The sequence below is a fragment of the Panthera pardus genome, unplaced genomic scaffold (assembly GCF_024362965.1).
Source record: "Panthera pardus isolate Hobbes unplaced genomic scaffold, ASM2436296v1 HiC_scaffold_18, whole genome shotgun sequence".
NCBI classification, from domain to species: Eukaryota; Metazoa; Chordata; class Mammalia; order Carnivora; family Felidae; genus Panthera; species Panthera pardus.
The window spans coordinates 35,272,479-35,292,625 of record NW_026526743.1 but is presented as its reverse complement, the minus strand read 5'-3'; the positions used below and the strand labels follow the sequence as shown (position 1 = coordinate 35,292,625).

Genomic DNA, 20,147 nt, shown 5'->3' with positions numbered 1-20,147 from the left:
GCTTTACAGCTACCTAGTTCAGGCTTAGAGTGCTGGGGATCAGGCCCGCCTGAAGGAAGTAGGAATGAGGGGGGGAATACTGCTTGACAAGTAAGTAAGGCAGAGAGAGAGGCTCTTTTTCTTAAAACAAAAAAAACAAAAACTTTTTTTTAATGTTTATTCATTTTTGAGAGAGAGGAGCACGAGCAGGGGAGGGGCAGAGAGAGGGAGACACAATTAGAAGCAGGCTCCAGGCTCTGAGCTGTTAGCATGGAGCTCAACTCGGCGCTCATGATCTGTGAGATCACATCCTGAGCTGAAGTTGGACAAGTAACTGACTGAGCCACCCAGGTGCCCCAGGACTGTCTTTTTCTAGATTGAGTTTCTTTGGCTTGATTTTCAATCTGGTAATAGTCTGTCATGATGTTATTCCTTATAGATACCTTGTTGTTGGACTCTATTTTGTAGAAATGTTGGTTTAACACTTGCTGCTAATAGACTCTACGAGTTTAAATGTGATTTTAAAGAGCTGATTTGATAATGTAGAAACAATATCCAATATTGGATTACACTTCACTGTTCTGAGCATCTCTGCATCTGTTTGTGAAGAAGATGAATGTTAATGCTAATGAAAATTCACTTTTTATTTTTAAAGACTCAGTTTCTGATTCAGGAGTGTGCGTCGCTGATTACAAAGCCAAATTTTATCTCGACGCTGTCCTATGCCATTGATAATCCATTGCACTATCAGAAGGTTGGTATTGCTTTTATCTTTAGTAGTCCTAAGGATGTCACTTTCTGAAAAGACCTTAAATCTTGATATCATAAAGACACGTTGTAATTTAAAAATCTCAGTAGTTACTTTAGGGTTTTTTAGTTTTCTAACAAAATCAAGATGGTTCATTTGATCATAAATAGAACCTTAACTAAAACCAGATCATGCAAAGGCTTGTTTGTCAGTCTAGGACTTGGTGTATTCTTTCTAGCAACACTACAGAATTATGTCAGTCCTGTGTAGCACCATATTTGGGTGAATAGATGCTTTTATAAACTTACTGAAAATCCTAAGTTTGTCTTGTTTTTTAAGTTCTTCTTGTTTTGAAATAAAGTTTGGTTTGTTTCAGAGTTTAAAGCCTGCACCCCACTTATTTGCCCAGCTGAGTAAAGTTCTCAAATTAAGCAAAGTACAAGAGGTATGTGATTTAAAAAGAGATACATGCAAAATTGGAATTAAAAACAGCCAGTCGACTCTTTGATCAATCTAACCCTTCTTGTTTCAGGTAATTTTTGGCCTTGCCCTCTTGAATTCTTCCAGTTCTGATCTTAGAGGTTTTGGTAAGTTCTTTTTTCTTAGAGATCCTGTAGTGAAGTTATTTCTTTAAAATCCATGAGTTTTTGAATCTTGAGGCACCATAGTTTAGATTTAGAGAGTAAGATAATCTAAGATTATTTTCTTTTGGCCTCTCTTATGAATGTGTGTATGCATAGTAAAACCTAATATAATATAAAACTTACCTTCATAAACATTTAAAAATTTTTAAAATTTTTTTAAATTAAAAAAATGTTTATTTTGAGAGAGAATATGAGTGGGGGAGAGGGTGGAGACAGTGAATCCCAAGCAGTCTCCATGCTGTCAGTGCAGAGGCCGACGTGGGGCTCCCATCTCAGACTGCAAGATCACAACCTGGGCTGATATGAAGAGTTGGGTGCTTAACTGACTGAGCCACCCAGGCACCCCCTTCTTCATAACCATTTTTAAATGTATAGTTCAGTAATACTTATATTCACATTGTTGTGTAATAGATGTCTGGAATTCTTTGTTTTGCAAAACTGATACACTATACCCACCGAACAGCTCTCCATTTCCCCCTCCTACCAGCCCCCAGCAGTTGGTCTCTTATTTTATACTTGCCACCTAGAACTGTGAAAATATTAGAGGGTGAAGGGTGAGTTGGTGAATAAGAATGATGGTCATCTGTGTTCTGATGTGGCTCTTTACCCATTGTGGTGTTAAAGTAACTTGTGATTTTTGGTTTACCTGACTTTTAGCTGCCCAGTTTATCAAACAGAAGCTTCCTGATCTTCTGCGTTCTTACATTGACGCAGACGTCAGTGGAAATCAAGAAGGTGGCTTCCAAGATATAGCAATAGAGGTCCTACATCTCCTCCTCTCCCATCTCCTCTTTGGGCAGAAGGGAGCCTTTGGAGTTGGACAGGAACAAATAGACGCTTTTCTTAAGACGCTGCGCAGAGGTAAAGGAGTGTCTGTTGCCTACAAAAGATGATTTCGTGACAGGGATTTTAGAATATAAGTGAAGACCATGATTTATCTATAAGTTGGTAATTTTTTAAGGAAGTAAATTGTAATTTTAAATATGAAAGTTAAAGCCTCATAGGAAAGGTATAAAATGAACATAACTGTAGTAATATTGTTATGTAGATACAGTCTCGGTTAAGACTTGGTATATTTCCATGTAGTCTTTTTTCTCCCTTAGGGTGATGGAGACTACACTGTGGTGACATGTTCTTTTTACTTAAGAAAATTGGTCATTATTGATATACCCACTTTGCCTATCTGGCTATTTGAAATGCTATGCTAAGAGAACTCTTGGCTTCTATTGTTGCCATTCTTCTTTTCTCCGATCTTTCTTTTATTTTTTTCCAACGTTTTTTTTTTTAATTTATTTTTTTTTGGGACAGAGAGAGACAGAGCATGAATGGGGGAGGGGCAGAGAGAGAGGGAGACACAGAATCGGAAACAGGCTCCAGGCTCCGAGCCATCGGCCCAGAGCCTGATGCGGGGCTCGAACTCACGGACAGCCCAGAGCCTGACGCGGGGCTCGAACTCACGGACCGCGAGATCGTGACCTGGCTGAAGTCGGACGCTTAACCGACTGCGCCACCCAGGCGCCCCTCCGATCTTTCTTTTAGAGATATAAGTAGTCTTTTTGAAACAAATCTTTTTTTTTTTTAATATTTTTTTAAAAGTTGATTTATTTATTTTTGAGAGAAGGGGTGGCAGAGAGAGAATCCCAAGCAGGCTCAACGCTACCAACATGAAGCCTGATGTGGGGCTCAAACTCTGTGAGATCACCACTTTTAACTGACTGAGCCACCCAGGCATCCCTAAAACAAGTCTTGATGATAAACTAACCACTGTCCATTTCCACTGTTACTTTGCTTTCTGATGTTTAAATACCTGAATTTTAAACTGCATTAACTTTCTAAGTGATGAGTTTTCTTATCAATGAAACAAATAGACAATGATATTTCAATGGTCTCTGATGCTTTCTTTGTATGAGAACTGATAGTTAATCTTGTGAAATTTTAAAGTAATATTTAGGATGTGAATTGGCCACCAGATATTGGGATCCTAGCATAAAAACTTAACAAATATACTTGAGCAATTTTTGTGATGAGCAAACATTCAAATTTTGGAGTCGGTGTTAAAGTTGTAACTTGGGCTAGCTGGATTGGAAAAAACTGAATAACCTTTGAACATGAACTTGTGGAAGATTCAGATTTGGGGGCTTTTAAAGGCAGTAAATGAGAATAGTTTGTTTTTCATCAGTTTAGCAATTACAATCTTTTCCTCCTTCAGATTTTCCTCAGGAACGCTGTCCCGTGGTGCTTGCACCACTTTTATACCCTGAAAAACGGGACATTCTAATGGACAGGATCCTGCCTGATTCCGGAGGGGTAGCTAAAACCATGATGGAGAGTTCCTTGGCTGATTTCATGCAGGAAGTAGGCTATGGCTTTTGTGCAAGGTTGGTAGTAAGATACACTAAACTTCTGTTTACTCCTGTGCCAAATATGATGTAATTATTTAAGGCAAGTTGCTAACATTACTTAATGTGCTATTATCTTTGCCTCTTAAGAATTTTACTTCCAAATTTAATCTTCCACATATAGGCATACCTCGTTTTGCTGTGCTTCACTTTGTTGTGCTTTGCAGATACTGCACTTTTTACAAATTGAAGGTTTGTGGCAACCCTGTGTTGAGGAAGTCTGTTGGCACTATTTTTCCAATAACGTGCTTACTTTGTGTCTCTGTCACATTTTGATAATTTCTCACAGTATTTCAAAGTGTTTCATACTGTATTTATTATGGTTATCTATAACTCAACCAAAAGCTCAGGTGATGGTTAGCAATTTTCAGCAAAAAGTATTTTTTTAATTAAGGTATGTACATTTTGTTTAGACCTAATGCTGTTGCACACTTGATAGACTACAGTATAGTGTAAACATACATGCTGGGAAATCAAAAAATTCATTTGGCTTTATTGCAGTGGTCTGGAACTGAATCTACAAAATCTCCGAGATATGCCTCTACTAGTTTTGGTGACAGCTGTAAATATCATGGTGGCTAAATTTCTATCTCTTTCTCTATCTCTAGTTTCCCAAATTTAGAAATCATAGGTTCCTAGCCTGGTTGCTAGGATAGACATTTTTAGCTTTTGGGGGAGAGAGATCATTGAGGCAAGTGTTTATGGAAATTGTATCATTTCCTACCTCATGAGTTTAACTTTCTCTTCCCTCCCTGAACCTTCAAATCCCCACTGTACCTTCCTTTTCTACAACCTTCCTTTTCTCCCTGTTTTATAGCCTCCTCTTGAATGTTTTTCTCACTTGTGAAGGGCCCCAAAGGAGATAGTTTCACCCTTTTGGTAGCACTCAGGACTTGATAAAGTGGATTGTCATTCTTTTCCTGAGAGGAATTAAAGATATTAATATTCTTTGCTTTTACTTTAAATGTAGCTTTTAATTTTTTTTTTTTAATGTTTGTTTATTTTTGAGAGCGCGAGAGTATGAACAGGGGTGGGGCAGAGACAGCAGGGGAGGGACAGAGGATCTGAAGCAGGCTCTTTGCTAATAGCAGTGAGCCTTGTGCAGGGTTTGAACTCATGAACCGTGAGATCATGCCCTGAAACCAAAGTTGGATGCTCAACTGACTGAGCCACCCTTGTGCCCCAGCTTTTAATGTTTTAAAAACTCTTCATACAAACCAAATCTACATTTATTTTTGAAAATGTGTTTGTGGGTATGTGTATGTGCCTGGCATAAAACTTGTTTAGTTAAACTTCAAGGTGTAAAGTAGCAAAGTTAGGGTACATTTTCAAGGCCATGTTCATACCAGAATAATCAAACTCACCTTGAGTATCAGTATTTTATTTTATTTTAAAACTTTATTTAAGTAATCTCTACACGTAACGTGGAGCTCAAACTCATGACCCTGAGATTAATAAGAATCCTGTGCTTTCCTGAATGAGCCAGCTAGGTCCCCTGTGTTATTAGTATTTTATATTTATGTATGTATGTATTTCTAGAAGTTTGTTTATTTCGGGAGAGACAGTACAAGTTGGGGAGGGAGAAAGAGAATCCAGGCAGGCTCTGCACCGTCAGCACAGAGCCTGATGTGTGGGACTCGAACCCACAAACCATGAGGTCATGATCTAAGCTGAAACCAAGAGTTGGGCACTTAACCAACTGAGCCACCCAGGCAGCCCCTCCCCCACACCGAGTATCAGCATTTAAAAAAATTTTTTTTAACGATTATTTATTTTTTGAGAGACAGCATTAGCAGGGGAGGGGTAGAGAGAGAGGGAGTCACAGATTCCAAAGCGGGCTCCAGGCTCCGTGCTGTCAGCACAGAGTCCGACGTGGGGCTCGAACCCATGAACTGCGAGACCATGACCTGAGCCGATGTTGGACGCTTAACCCACTGAGCCCACCAAGCCCACCCAGGCACCCCTCGAGTATCAGTATTTTATTTATTTTTTTATTTAAAAAAAAATTTTTTTTAACGTTTATTTATTTTTGAGACAGAGCATGAATGGGGGGAGGGTCAGAGAGAGAGGGAGACACAGAATCCGAAGCAGGCTCCAGGCTCCGAGCTGCCAGCACAGAGCCCGACGCGGGGGTTGAATTCACAGACCGCGAGATCACGACCTGAGCCAAAGTCGGCCGCCCAACCGACTGAGCCACCCAGGCGCCCCTCGAGTATCAGTATTTTAAAGAGTAACTTGATTCATGTTGAAGATGGAAGAAGTTAATTTTATTTGTCTTTGTGAAAAATAATCATTACTCTTGGCTCATACTTTATTCCACTGATTTTTTTTTTTATGTTTATTTTGAGAGAGAGCTTGCGAGCAGGAATGTGGCAGAGAGAAAGAGGGAGAGAGAAGCTCAAGCAGGCTCCACATTGTCAGTGCACAGTTGGACGTGTGGCTCCATTTCATGAATGTGAGATCATGACCTGAGCCAAAATCACAAGTCAGACGCTTAAATGACTGAGCCACCCAGGCGCCCCTCTTCCACTGATCTTTTAAACTTCTGCCATTTTCCTTTTTCTCTCTAGGTTTACTGAGAAATAGTTGATATCCATCACTGTACAAGTTTAAGCATATAGCCTGATGGTTTTGATTTACATACTTTACGAAATGGTTGCCATGATAGATTCAGCTCATATCTACCTTGTAATACAGATACAGCAAAAAGGAAAGAAAGCTTTCCCATTTTCTTAGTTACATAGGTGGTTTTTATATTCCTAGCTATATAAAAGTAACATGGAACCAAGCTGGTATTAGTAAAAGTCTAAGGATTTCACTTAAGGATTATTTTATATTAGCATTTCTTATCTTTGGTATGAAGGGTGGAAACATTTTTCTGAAGTTTATTTTCTGTTTCAGTATTGAAGAATGTCGCAATATAATCATGCAGTTTGGTGTCCGGGAGGTTACAGCTGCCCAGGTTGCCAGGGTTTTGGGAATGATGGCTCGAACTCATTCAGGATTGACAGATGGAATTCCATTACAGGTAAGTGTAGAAGTCAACTATTACACAATTTGAATTAATATCCTGCCCTCTTTATTTATTAAATTACAGTATGATTGATTGTTCTACCAACCAGAGCTGAACACATTAAGTAGTTGGTTTTGTTTAATTCAAATTTTACTTGTACAGAGTATCTCTGCTCCTGGCAGTGGGATCTGGAGTGATGGAAAAGATAAAAGTGACGGAGCACAGGCACACACGTGGAATGTAGAAGTCTTGATTGATGTTCTCAAAGAACTGGTGAGTACATGTAATCATGATTTTATATTCATTATGTTAATATGATGTAGCCCAAAGAAAGCAAACTGTAACAAATAAAATTCTGCTGAATAAGCCATAGTGTTTTGGTGTTCCTGACTTCATTGGCTCCAAAGTAATGAAGTGTCCAAGATGATTATGTACTGGAGATAGTTTATAATCAAATACCAGTTTTGTTCATTAGGAGTTGTTGCTGCGCAGTTCTCAGTGATACTACTGAGGTGATTTGGTAGAGTCCTGGTGTGGTTAGTTTGGAGGGACAGCTTTATTTCATAGTAATAATTGTATAAAGAATTACCAAGAAAGGAGGCCTTCTGAAAATTTTCTGGGAAGTGCAACAGAAATCTTGCTATCTTTTTTTGTGGTGGGTAAGGATAATAAAAATCCATACTTCCCTTAACGACTTTCACTTCTAGAATATCCACAAACTAAATAATTGGCCCCCAGATAAAGTACTTCTCCTAAAATATTAAAATGCTGAAATAAAATATGTAGGAATGAAACTTGGAAATTTTGAAAGGGAGTGATGAAATTTAGTCATTGGGAGAATAGTGCAGTCAAGGTGTAATATCTTTAGTCTCATTCATAAAATGTCAAGGAACAAAATATAACATTAAAGACTACATATACATACTTATAACATTCTTTGTGTCAGGTCATTTAGCTATCCTAAGCCTCCGTTTTAATTTTCCATGTTTGTAACTTATAGATAGAGTTGGGTTACAGTTGTCTGTATTACCTTACTATTAACATTATGGATCTTTAAATTTTTCTTAGTAGTAGGTGGAGTCACAGTGTTCAGACCTATTTTCCTTTAGTAATAGGATAAAATAATACTTGATCATGGCAGAAAATTTGGAAAATGAAAAGCAAAATACAGCCATAGTTTCATCATGTACAGATACACTAGTTACTGTTGCTTTTATTCTGTGGTTGTTATGCAAAAGTGAAGAACATGCCCTTTTCACTCAGTAGTTTCATTATTGTACTTTATTACCCTATTGAAAATATATTGCCCTACTGAAAATAATTTCTCTTTAAAAATTGCAGACAAGGACAGAATTTTCATGTTATCTGAACCTATTTTCTGTTTTCAGAGACTGTAAAAGGCTATAAAATGGAGTGCCTACACTGTGGGTTTGAACACTTGAGTTAGTAACCTGTTTTCTTCCTTCTTCTTTTTTCTTCTCATATATTAGGGTTTTTTGTACTTTAAAAAAAATGTACATTAAATTTTTTTTTTAATTTAACATTTATTTTTGAGAGAGCGAGCATGAGTAGGGCGGGGGGGGGGGGGGGGGGAGAAACAGGCTCCGTGCTTTTAGCGTAAACCCGATGTGGGGCTTGACCTCAAAAACTATGAGATCATGACCTGAGTCGAAGTTGGATGCTTAACCAACTGAACCACCCAGGTGCCCATTCTGTACATTTTTTGTAGACAGGAGCACGAAACCATTTCAGATACATTTTGGGTCAATGATTTTTTTTCTCCATTGCTCACCAACGAGTGGAAGAAACCACAGGGGATTCTTACAGTTTTACCAAACTAGCCTGTGGATTTACCAAATTCATCTCTATGATAAGGCTATTTAATAGTACATTAATGGTTCTGTTCTGTCACAGTCATTGAAGCAAATTTTAGAAAGAAAAACAATCTTATTTTCTCAGTGCTCTTGTTGGCTTGGATTGAGTACTTAATTTGAAGTTTGTGTTTGTACCGTTGCTTTTTTCTTAAGTGTATTTATTTAGAGAGAATAAGTTGGGAGAGAGGCAGAGAGAGAGGAGAGAGACAATCCCAAGTAGTTTCCGTGCTGTTGGTGCAGAGCCCCACGCAAGGCTTGATAACCACGAACTTTGAGATCATGACCTGAGCTGAAGTCAAGATTCGGACCCTCAAATGATTGAGCCCCCCAGGCGTCCCTGTACTGTTACTTTTATAACAAGCAAGCATTAGTGTCTTCATGACTTGAAAGGGGTCACCTTGGAGCAAAACTAAACTGACCATGATGCTTTGAAGAGTTTTAAATACAAAGAGTTTTAAATACAAAGCTTCTTTCTTCTTAAGCATAAAATAAACTTAGTACTTTGTGCAGAGTGGTAAATTATCTTCTATAAACTAGTTAACTTTGCTTTGTGTTTTCTTAAGGAGTCTCATACTGATTTTTTTTGAGTACCTTTTCATAGAACGTTTTTTCAATGGAATTTTCAATCATTTTGACATAAAGAATTTAAACCACTTTTCCTGATAACAATTGGTATACTTTCTGGGGAGATCTTTAGTTAATTAAGAATGGTGTTTGGGGAGGGGCACCTGGGTAGCTCAGTTGGGTAAGCATCCAACTCTTCATCTTGGCTCATGCCATGATCTCATAGTTTGTGAGCTTGAGTCACGTGGGCTCTGTGTGGATGGCATGGAACCTTGCTTGGGTTTCTCTCTCCCTCACTCTCTGCCCTTCCCAAGCTGGCCCTGTCTCTCTCTGTGTCTCAAAAGATAAACTTAAAAATTCCTTTTTAAAAATAATGGTATTTGGGATAATTGATTTACCTTTGCTACTTTGTTCCAAGTTAGTAGAATCTTGGCTTAAAACCGAGTCATTGATTTAAGAGTTTTGCCAGACTGGGATGGGAGTGTTAGTTGAACTAAGTATGGGAAGAGAGAGTTCCCTTTTACATACTCCCATAGTCAGAAGTATGTCATGAGCTGAAAGGTTGGAGTGCCTCGCTAGAAAAGCTGGTTTATTTTGAATATGAAGTATTTACTTTTCTAAGTCTCTAGAAATGCCAGATAATGATTATTTTGAGTTTATAATTAGAACATTTTAATTTAATTTCAGATTTAATTTGGCTCTTTGGATAAAGCATAAAAATGTTTACAGTTTTTGTTCATTCATTCGATTTTGAAATGTTTTTCTGTTTTAGAACCCAAGTTTGAATTTCAAGGAAGTAACTTACGAACTGGACCATCCTGGATTTCAAATTCGTGATAGTAAAGGACTTCATAATGTGGTTTATGGCATTCAGAGGGGTCTAGGAATGGAAGTGTTCCCAGTCGACCTCATATATAGACCTTGGAAACATGCAGAAGGCCAGGTGAGCTGATGGTGTGTAGCTTTGGAAGAGGAAGCACATAATGACTTATTCCTTATGTAGTGCCATCTGTCCATTGATTAAAACATTCTTTTAAAATAGAATTTGTTTTGTGTAGTTCAGAATAGCAGAGACTGTCAGTTTTGGAAAGATTATTATCTTGGTTTATCGTAGTTTAGTACTAATCAAACTAAGTGAAGCAAACCGTTTCCCCAACTATTTGTCTCCAACACCATTTTATCTCATACCTTTCATCTGTTTGAATTGTCTGTGGCTTCAAAAGAGCAGAAAGTTAATGTTTTAAAGGGAAATTGTCATTCTAGTAACCTTAAGATTGAGATTAGCTGAATGAAAATGTTTCAGATTTTCATAGCATTTGCAGTCATTTATGGTAGTAAGGACTTTTTTCCTCTTGTTCCAGCTCTCTTTTATTCAGCATTCCCTTATAAATCCAGAGATCTTCTGTTTTGCTGACTATCCCTGTCATACGGTTGCCACCGATATTCTGAAAGCACCACCAGAGGATGACAATCGAGAAATTGCCACATGGTAAACACTCTCCTCTAGCGTTTCTTGAAAGGATAACTTGTGCTTTTTTGCAGTAGAAAATTAATAGGGAGCAACTACATAGTTAAAAGGTTTTACTGAAACAGTATTTTTAGTGAGCCGACTTTAAATTTTTAGATGGGTGTTAATGGATAAAAATCTAATTTTAGTCCCATTGTCACTAGATAGTTACATTTTTTCCTCTCTAAGGTCTGCCACTGGGTATTCTCTGAAACTGTCAAATATTGGAAAAGAGGTTTGTACTTCTCCTTTAGATTAGATCCTTTTCTTCTGCCTACAGATTTACTTGCTTTCTTTCCTTTGTAAGTAGCTCAAGATGGCCAAACCATCCATTCTAATCCTTTCAGCCAAATTACCTAGTTTATTTGAGTTCCAATTCCTAATTTCTGAGGGAGAATCAGACTTTGGCCCAGTACATTTCTCCTGGAACTCAAGTCACTCCTCTCTAGGAATATGAGGTAAGGATGGTGAAAGTACTTCCATTACTGTTGAAATACACACACGCACGCGCACACACACACACACTACACACTACACACTACACACTACACATACTCTCTCCCTCTCTCCCTCTCTCCCTCTCCCCCCCCCCCCTTCTCTCAAACACTCTAACACACTCTAACACACTTACTCAACAGAGGGGACATGGGCTTGATTGCTCCCCAAAGGTACTACTTTATGTTTCTTATCTCTTCTTCCTAACTCAAGTTTTCTGAGATCCTTTTCCGACACGGAACAGATGATTCTCTGCATTTTGGGGGCTATGGGTGGGTTTTTTAGGGCAGTTTAAAGCCCTTTTGATATTTCCAGTTCTTCTAAAGTCAAGAAGAGATGATAAACTTTTCCTGTGAAGATTTAGTTAACATCTGGGTTTTCTGACCATATAGTCTCCTGTAGCAAGTACTTAATAAGCTCTTTATTGTAGCACAGTATAAATACAGATGTAGCTCTCTCAGAAAACATTTTGTGAAATAGGCAGTGGGTGAGGTTGGTCTGTGGATGCAGTTTGCTGATCCCTGTTCTGAAAGATTGACCCCAAGCAGTAGTTTGTTCTAAAATGTGTCCTTGGGGCGCCTGGATGGCTCAGTTGGTTGAGCATACAACCTTGATTTTGGCTTGGATCATGATCTCATGGTTTGTGAGTTTGAGCCCTGTATCGGGCTCTGTGCTGAATGCACGGAGCCTGGTTGGGATTCTCTCTTTGTCTCAAAAATAATGAATCTTAAAAAAAAAGAAAGTGTATCCTTTTCCTAGGTGCTAGCAAAATTGTATCTGTAGGCTTGATTTATTTTTTTTTTCTGTTAAGTCTAATGTATATAGCAGTGTTTATTTTGTGAAACTAAAATGTCATATTAAATTTAACAGTTCCTTAACATAGCTGTACATTCAAGTCTGTCTCAAAATTGTCTTTTAACGGTTTGTATGAGTAAGAGTCCAGACAGGGTTCATATAGTTTATTCTGTAAGTCTTCCTTTTCTCACTCTTCTTTTTTAAAATAACTTTTAGGGGTGACTGGGATGCTTAGTTGAGTGTCTGACTTTGGCTCAGGACATGATCTCATGGTTTGTGAGTTCGAGCCCTGCTTTGGGCTTGCTGGTGTCAGTGCTGAGGCTGTGTTTGGATCCTCTGCCTCCCCGTACTCTCTCTCAGAAATAAACTTTAGAAATAAATATAACTTTTGCCATTGATTGATGAAGTAATCGGATCATTTCTCCTTTAGAATACCCCATAGTATGGGGTATATGTTTCCTGATGGCATTTAGTTTGATCTCTGTCTCCATAGTTTTCATGCACTATGGGTAGAGTAAAATTTTGATGTTTGATTAAAGTCAACCACTTTCAGCTTCTTGGGGCAAGAATAATGCATATGGGATGTGTGGACCTCTGAACTTGGGTGATATCAGGGGGCACTGAAGTTATACCTTTTCATTATCAAAGTAAGTGTCCAGCTGTATTTTTGTGTAAAATTTTTCAGTGTATAAATTAGGTCAATGTTTGTATTTTCCATTTTTGAGCATTTCTAAACTCTGTGATGTTGTTTGCTTCTATTTTACACGCTAATCACAAAAATCTTCAATGATACCTCCTTGATAAGAAGGATCCATGATTATGTCAGTGGTCTGTAGTGTTGCCTCTCCACTTACTGTCAACTTGGACTATCTCTGAAATTAGTGTGATATACTAGTATATAATTTTAATATGAACACTGTTTAAATATTTTTCAAATATTAATAGATGACCCCTCAGTTTTGTCATGATAGTTGGTATGACTTATTTGGAAAATGGATTTTTGTATACTTATGTTTTCATTGACAGAGTATCTTACTTCCATTCTTGTTAGGAAGAGCTTGGATTTGATTGAATCTCTTCTGAGGCTTGCAGAGGTGGGGCAATATGAGCAAGTTAAACAGCTCTTCAGCTTCCCTATTAAACACTGTCCAGACATGCTGGTATTGGCCTTACTACAGATCAACACCTCTTGGCACACCTTGCGCCATGAGCTCATCTCCACTCTGATGCCAATTTTCCTCGGAAACCATCCTAACTCTGCTATTATTTTGCACTATGCGTGGCATGGGCAGGTAAGACATGAATATTTCTTTGTCTTAATATTTGACATTCTGTGGAAGATGTTCAAACTAAATTGTCAATCTTGAATATGACACTTTGGAAAAGTTGCACTTTCATGAAGCCTATTTTATCTTTTAGCATCATGTGGGTGTTAAAGTATAAAACTTTAAAGAATAAGAAGGCAGTTAAAAAATCAATATCATGAAAGCTCCACACTACTAGGGCACCACTATGATTTGGTAACAGTAATGAGCTTAATTATTTATCGTGGAAGCAGAAGGTACTCCTGTCACTTTTTAACTGTAAATGGGAGAAGGTCACAGGTCAATTTGACATCTTCTATTTTATCCAAATTCAGCATCTAAATTTTATTTTAGTTTCTGCTGCAATGACTTTTAAGTCCTGTGCTGCTTTCCTTCCCTAATTTGTAACATGTAAATATTTTCTTGTCCATTGCACCTCCCCCTGCTCCCACTAGCCTGTATTTTTAATAATAACAAATGGAGAAGCTTAGGCGGGTAGAAAAGCAGTCATCAACTACTTTACATCAAGTTTCTTTTCTGGCTGGTTGTTTTTTTGTTTTTGTTTTTTTTCCTTTAACCATTTTCATTCTCAGTGTAGTTTACATTATATATAAGTGCTTTTAAAACATTAAACTCTTATTTATAAATGAAAAATGTTAGCTTTAGTTCCATGCTGTCAGTCAGCCCTCCATTTCTAGGGACTCAACTTACATGGTAAACTTAGAGTTGACAGAATGTTTAGCAGCCATTTACAAGGTTTGCTGCCCAGACCTTTTTAGGTCTTTCTCACCACATCTATAAGGTACAAAGGGCAGGTAGAAAGGAGCTGCGTCTCCTCACTTCTTGTTGAATACTTGTTTCACCTGAACCTGCTGTTGCCTCAAGACAGTTACTGGAAAGTGATTTAGATACAGTGCTAGCAATTGCCTTGCCATTGCTTCCATGAGAATCGATTGCTAAACTACGACTGTTGGTTTCATTCAGCTGCAAAACTTTAGATCAGTTCTCAAAGCTAGGATGTTTTCTGGACAAAAAGGAAATTGAATAATCACCAAAAAAAAAAAAAAAAAAAAAGGAACATTCTTATTTGTTAAAATAGGTAGATTTAGAATGTACAAGTACCATTCCCAGAAATACTGATTGAACACTACACTGTGCAGCATGAGAAATGATTACCTTAAACTACTTTTTTAAATCTATAGACTAGTAATTTATAACTTAGTAAGGAATTAAACAAATTTCATGTGCCCTCATGTTCACACCATAATCTGTTTGAAAATGTATTGGCCTATGTTTTATAGGAGAAGTACATTTATTGAATGACTATATGACCCAAGGTTTAGGAACAGGCTTTCATTTGGAAGATGTGGAAATAACTTGACTTTCCTATAAAGAATGTCACTGCAGTCACTGCTTGAGGCTTGAACTGATGCACCTCAATTTTTTGTAAATATAACAAGTAAAATTAGCTGGGCATTCATGTTAGTGCCTGTGAAAACGTTTAGCATTATTGATATGTAACCCCTGTTTTCTTAGGGACAGTCTCCCTCAATCCGCCAACTTATCATGCATGCAATGGCAGAATGGTACATGCGAGGGGAGCAGTATGACCAGGCCAAATTGTCTCGAATACTTGATGTGGCCCAGGACTTGAAGGTGAGCTCGGAGGGACAGGCTGACATTTTTATTTATTAATGAAAAATCAGACTTTTTATGTTATCTAGATACCTTAGGGATAATCAAATATAACTAGCTCTTAGGTAGCTTATGTTGAGCTTTATAGTTTTGCCTTGTAAGTAGACAGGGATTGGAACAGTGGTTTTGGAAACGTAAGAAATGTTTTCATTGTTTACATTTGACTGAATTTTGTTTGGTCTTCTATGGTAGTTGCAAGGGTATTTTAAAGCAAGTGATAACTGGCCTCAGATGTAGATCTGTGAGATATAATTTGTGGAGAAACTGGTTGGGTTTTACACCCTTTGCAGATTTCATTAACATTAATGGAATCTTTTCACAAATAGTCTCTGATTCTTGATGTCTTTGACCAGTAGGTGCATAGTACTGATATTGCAGTTGTGCTTAGGTTAGAATAAGCCCGACTTTAGATTTTTTAAAAACGGAGTAAGGATACTTTTTCATGCATCGTATGCTCTGATTTAGGTTTAGTTATTTTAAGAAACACAGGGTAAAGTTATTTTGGAGGTCAAGTCATATGCCCACCTTTGAAATGTGATCTTATTTTAAGTAAGAACTAAATCAGCACTGAATTGTAGTAAGCTTTAAAAAAAATATGACCAAGAAAATATTAGCAATGTTTTGTTTAGACTTGTTTGTGAAAATAAAAGCAGGAAACAAAATAGGACAGAGTGATAGAAAGATACTTAATTGCTTGACTTACAGTTTCTGATATTCTTTTGCTTTAGGCCTTGTCAATGCTGCTAAATGGTACTCCATTTGCCTTTGTTATTGACCTTGCTGCACTTGCTTCGCGTCGTGAATACCTCAAACTTGACAAGTGGCTCACAGATAAAATTCGAGAGCATGGAGTAAGCAGGATTTGTCCCATTTGTTACTTCTCTTAAATTTTGATGCCTAAAATAGCTAAATAAACAACCTTTTTAAATGGCAGTGGAATGTTATATTGTGGATTTTAGTCATACTGTCTTTAATAGTCTTTAATCTGAAAGCAGTTTATCTTAAATCTGAAAGCAATTAAGATCAATATCTGATACACCAAGAAACTTTATATTTTCCAGGAGCCTTTTATCCAGGCATGTATGACTTTTTTAAAGAGACGGTGCCCTTCTATTTTGGGTGGACTTGCCCCAGAGAAAGATCAGCCCAAAAGTGCTCAACTTCCTCCAGAAACTCTGGCAACAATGTTGGCCTGTTTACAAGCTTGTGCAGGGTAAGAAGAGCATGCTTAAATATGACTGTTTAGTACTGGAATTAGATTATGAATAACTTGTTTTGGAAAATAAGGGTTGAATGAGTGTAAGTGACAGCAGTTTAGATAATCCAGTGGTTTTAAGTTTAGAGTACAATACTCAAAATACATATTCTTTCCATTTGAATGGATTTTTTTTTTTTTTTGTATATGATGTGAGGTGGGGTCCAGTTTCATTGTTTTGCATAGGAAGTTCAGTCATCCCAACACCATTTGAAGAGACTGGTCTTTCTTTTAAATGGTCTTTTGGAAAATAAGTTGCCCATAATGTATGGGTTTTATTTCTGGATTCTTTGTTCTGTATATGTCTATCCTTATGCCAGTACCATAGGTTTTCAGTGAGATTTGAAATTGGGAAATACGAGTCCTCCAACTTTGTTCTTTTTTTAGTATTGTTTTGGCTGTTCTGGGTCCCTTGCATTCCCATGTGAATTTTAGGATCAGCTTGTTGATTTTTGCGAAGTTATGAAGAAGCCCACTGGGATAATGTTGAATCTTTACATCATTTTGGGGGAATATTGCCATCTTAAAATACTAAGTATTTCGATTCATGAATCTGAGATGTTTTTAGGTCTTTAATTCCTTTCAGGAATGTTTTCATTTTCAGTGTTTAAGTCTTACACTTGTTTTATTGTATTTATTGTTAAATATTTTGTACAAGGCATGTCATATGCAAATAGAATTTTATTTCTTCCTTTTCCATCTTTTTCTTGCTTATTGTCTCTAGTGTAAACCTCAGTCTAATGTTGAATAGAAATGGCAAGAGCAGACATTCTTGTCTTGTTCTTGAATTTATAAGGAAAGTATTCCTTATTCACCATCAAGTGTGATGTTAGCTGTGGGTTTCCGTAGATACCCTTCCAGTTGAGGTTTCCTTACCTTTACTTCTAGTTAGTAGCCTGTTTTATCATTAAGGTGTTTTGTCAGATACTTTGGTCTACCTTTCTTGAGAAGATCTTGTTTTTGTTTTTTATTCTGTTGTAGTATATTAATAGAAATTTGGATGTTAAAAAATACTGCATTCCTGGGATAAATTTCACTTCAGTCTTTGTGTATGTATACTTTTTATATGCTGCTGAATTCAATTTGCTAGTATTTGGTGAGCATTTTTGTATCTATATTCCTAAGGGATATTGTTTTGTAGTTTTCTTGTGTTGTTTTTGTCTGGTTTTGATTATCAGGGTAATCTTGGATTCATACAATGAATTGGTAAAGTGTTCTTAACTCTTAATTTTTGTGAGAAAGATTGGTAACAGTTCTTTAGATGTTTCATAGAATTTAGCAGTGAATCCATCTGGTGTTAGGCTTTTTCTTGTGGTAGTTTTTAATTACTAATTCAATATCTTGTTATGTATCTCTGCATATTTTCTTTTTTTTCCCCCCTTGGATCAATGTTAGCAGTTTGTCTATGAATTTGTCCATTTCACCTAGGTTATCTCACTTGTTGGCATACCGTTCTTACATACTATATCTTTATCATCTTCATTTCTCTAAGGTTGGTAGTAATAGTCCTGTCTTTCACTTCCTGGTTTTAGTATTTGAATCTCTTCTCCCTTTTCCCCCACCCATTTCTTGTCATTTTGGATAAACGTATGTCAAGTTTGTTGACCTTTTCAGAGAAGCAACTTTTTGTTTTGTTTTCCTCTTGTTTTTCTACTTTCCATTTCATTTATTCCAACTGTCAACTTTATTATTTTCCTTCCTTATTTTGAATTTGGTTTGAACATTTTAAACCTGATTAAGGTGGAAAGTTTGGTTTTTCATTTGAGATTGTTCCTGTTTAATTGGGGTGTTTATGGCTTTGAATTTCCACCTATGAAATGCTTTAAGTTTGGTATTGTGTGTTTTCATTTTCACCTGAAAGTATTTTGTAATTTCCTGCGACCCATAAGAATAGGTTGTTTAATTTTTACGTGTTTGGGAATTACCTGGCTTTATTTTGTTACTGATTTTTTTTTTTTTAAGTTATTTTGAGAGATAGAGAACAAGGGGGGGGGGAGGGGCAGAGAGAGAGATGGAGACACAGAATCTGAAGTAGGCTCCAGGCTCTGAGATGTCCGCACAGAACCCTATGCGGGGCTTGAACTTGTGAACCTTGAGATCATGACCTGAGCCAAGTTGGACCCTTAGTGAGCCACCCAGACACCCCTCAGATTTTAAGTAATCTCTTTACCCAATGTGGGGCTCTAACTCATAACCCTGAGATCAGGAGTCTCATGCTTTACCAACTGACCAGTGAGGTGCCCTTGTAGTAGTCTTTTTTTGTCATGTTTGGCCGCTGAAGTTTCTGGGTAGCCTTGTGGTCAGCTAAGTCAATTACTTGACAACTTGTTAACCTTAATTTTCTTCTTAGAGCCTAAATGTCAACTTCAAGTGAGAGCTTGGTTCTTTTTAGGTCTTTCAGGGGAATATTACAGATTTAGGTATTGGCAGCACTCTACACATGTGTGAGGACTTCTTGGTTCCCTGGGAAAATGAGTGTTTTTCACAGTTCTATCCATGGGAATTTTATTCCCAAATTTTCCTTTTAAGCTTTTTGGGTAACCTATTGTTTGCTCAGACTGTTAACTTCTATCCCAGGGAGCCAGAAAATTAAAACAATTACCTTTAAATATTTCCTTCAGATACCTCAAGAGGAAAACACTATTTGCATTTGGCCAGCTATTAAGTCAGATAAAGATAATCTTGCCATTGTGGTCTCACAGGGAATCCTCTGGTGAAATAATGGCAATTCTCTAAGAATGAGGCTTTGCAGATGCCTCAAGCCACTTCCGAGCCCTCTCCTATGGCTGTCAGGCTGCTGGTTTTCTCTGAGATTGTAAACTATTAGTTCTCAAGGCAGCTGTGCAGCTTGAGGGGGCTGGGAATAAAGTAATTTAAGATTGCAGAAAGCTTTTATTACCAAGGTTTAGTTTTCTTTCTAGAGTAAAAATTCCTGGATTGTTGTAAGCTGTTAGTCTCCAGTGTTTTGATAAAGTTGATTGTGACAATTTTTGCCACTTTTTTTAGTTACTTTTATAGGGGAGAGAATATATGGAGGTCTTTACTACACCGTTTTTTGCTTATGTACTATGTATTTTTTTTGTAAGTTCTGAAGTATAATGAACAGGTGTGAGTCTATTCTGCAGCTTCAACTGTAACATTTTTGAAGCTGTCTTTCTTTGTCTTCCTCTCCAGTCCTGTTTTCTTCCGTCTCCCACACAGATCTTGAATTTTATTTTGCCTTGCCTTATTTTTAAAAAATTTACACATGTATATCCCTAACTCAGTGTACTCAATCAAGGAATATTTTGCTTCCTTAGAGTCATAAGACAGTGTTATTGATTGTTATAACCAGAGACAAGTGTGCTGTTGGCACCTCCTGGGTAAAGGCCAGGGATGCTGGTAAACATTTTACGGTGCACAATAGAAACAACACAACAAAGTCCAAAGTGCTAATAGTACAACATTTGAGAAACCCTGCTAAGTTCTTAATGTTCTAAAATTTAAAGTCTAGAGTTTTGACTCTTACATTTATATATTTTAATCTACCTGAAATTAAATAATCATAAATTGAATACTGTAAATTTAAGGGCATATTGAAATTGGATAAAATGGTTTTTTGTGTGTGTGTGTGTGTAGGGAGGTAGTTTACCTGACTTGGATTTCAGTTTCTTTTGTTGATTAGAAGTACCTGTTTTCTTGAAGAATTTAATGAAATAATTCGTGTAAAGTTTTTAGAATCGTTACTGATAAAAAAATAAATGCCAAAGAAGGAAAGTTCTTCCAATTAATAAATAAGTAATTATGATGGAGTTACAAAATTTAGTGGATGCTGAAAGTAGTGAGTGAATGTTTCAGGAGCAGGGCAGTCAGCTAGTTATAGAGTGTCTCCCCAC

At 37.2% G+C, this 20,147-nt stretch overlaps 1 protein-coding gene across 7 annotated transcripts in view; it reads left to right on the top strand.

The window, feature by feature from the left end:
- CNOT1 (CCR4-NOT transcription complex subunit 1) overlaps positions 1-20,147 on the top strand; it is a 102,468-nt gene that overhangs the window by 44,601 nt on the left and 37,720 nt on the right. For all 7 annotated transcript variants that reach the window (XM_019455753.2, XM_019455750.2, XM_019455754.2 and 4 more), the window contains exons 4-16: positions 635-733; positions 1,104-1,172; positions 1,260-1,314; positions 2,029-2,232; positions 3,581-3,749; positions 6,672-6,798; positions 6,946-7,056; positions 9,994-10,164; positions 10,583-10,710; positions 13,070-13,310; positions 14,859-14,978; positions 15,746-15,868; positions 16,079-16,230. In XM_019455753.2, coding sequence (XP_019311298.1) covers positions 635-733; positions 1,104-1,172; positions 1,260-1,314; positions 2,029-2,232; positions 3,581-3,749; positions 6,672-6,798; positions 6,946-7,056; positions 9,994-10,164; positions 10,583-10,710; positions 13,070-13,310; positions 14,859-14,978; positions 15,746-15,868; positions 16,079-16,230 — 1,769 coding nt within the window. The remainder of the gene's footprint in view (positions 1-634; positions 734-1,103; positions 1,173-1,259; positions 1,315-2,028; positions 2,233-3,580; positions 3,750-6,671; positions 6,799-6,945; positions 7,057-9,993; positions 10,165-10,582; positions 10,711-13,069; positions 13,311-14,858; positions 14,979-15,745; positions 15,869-16,078; positions 16,231-20,147) is intronic.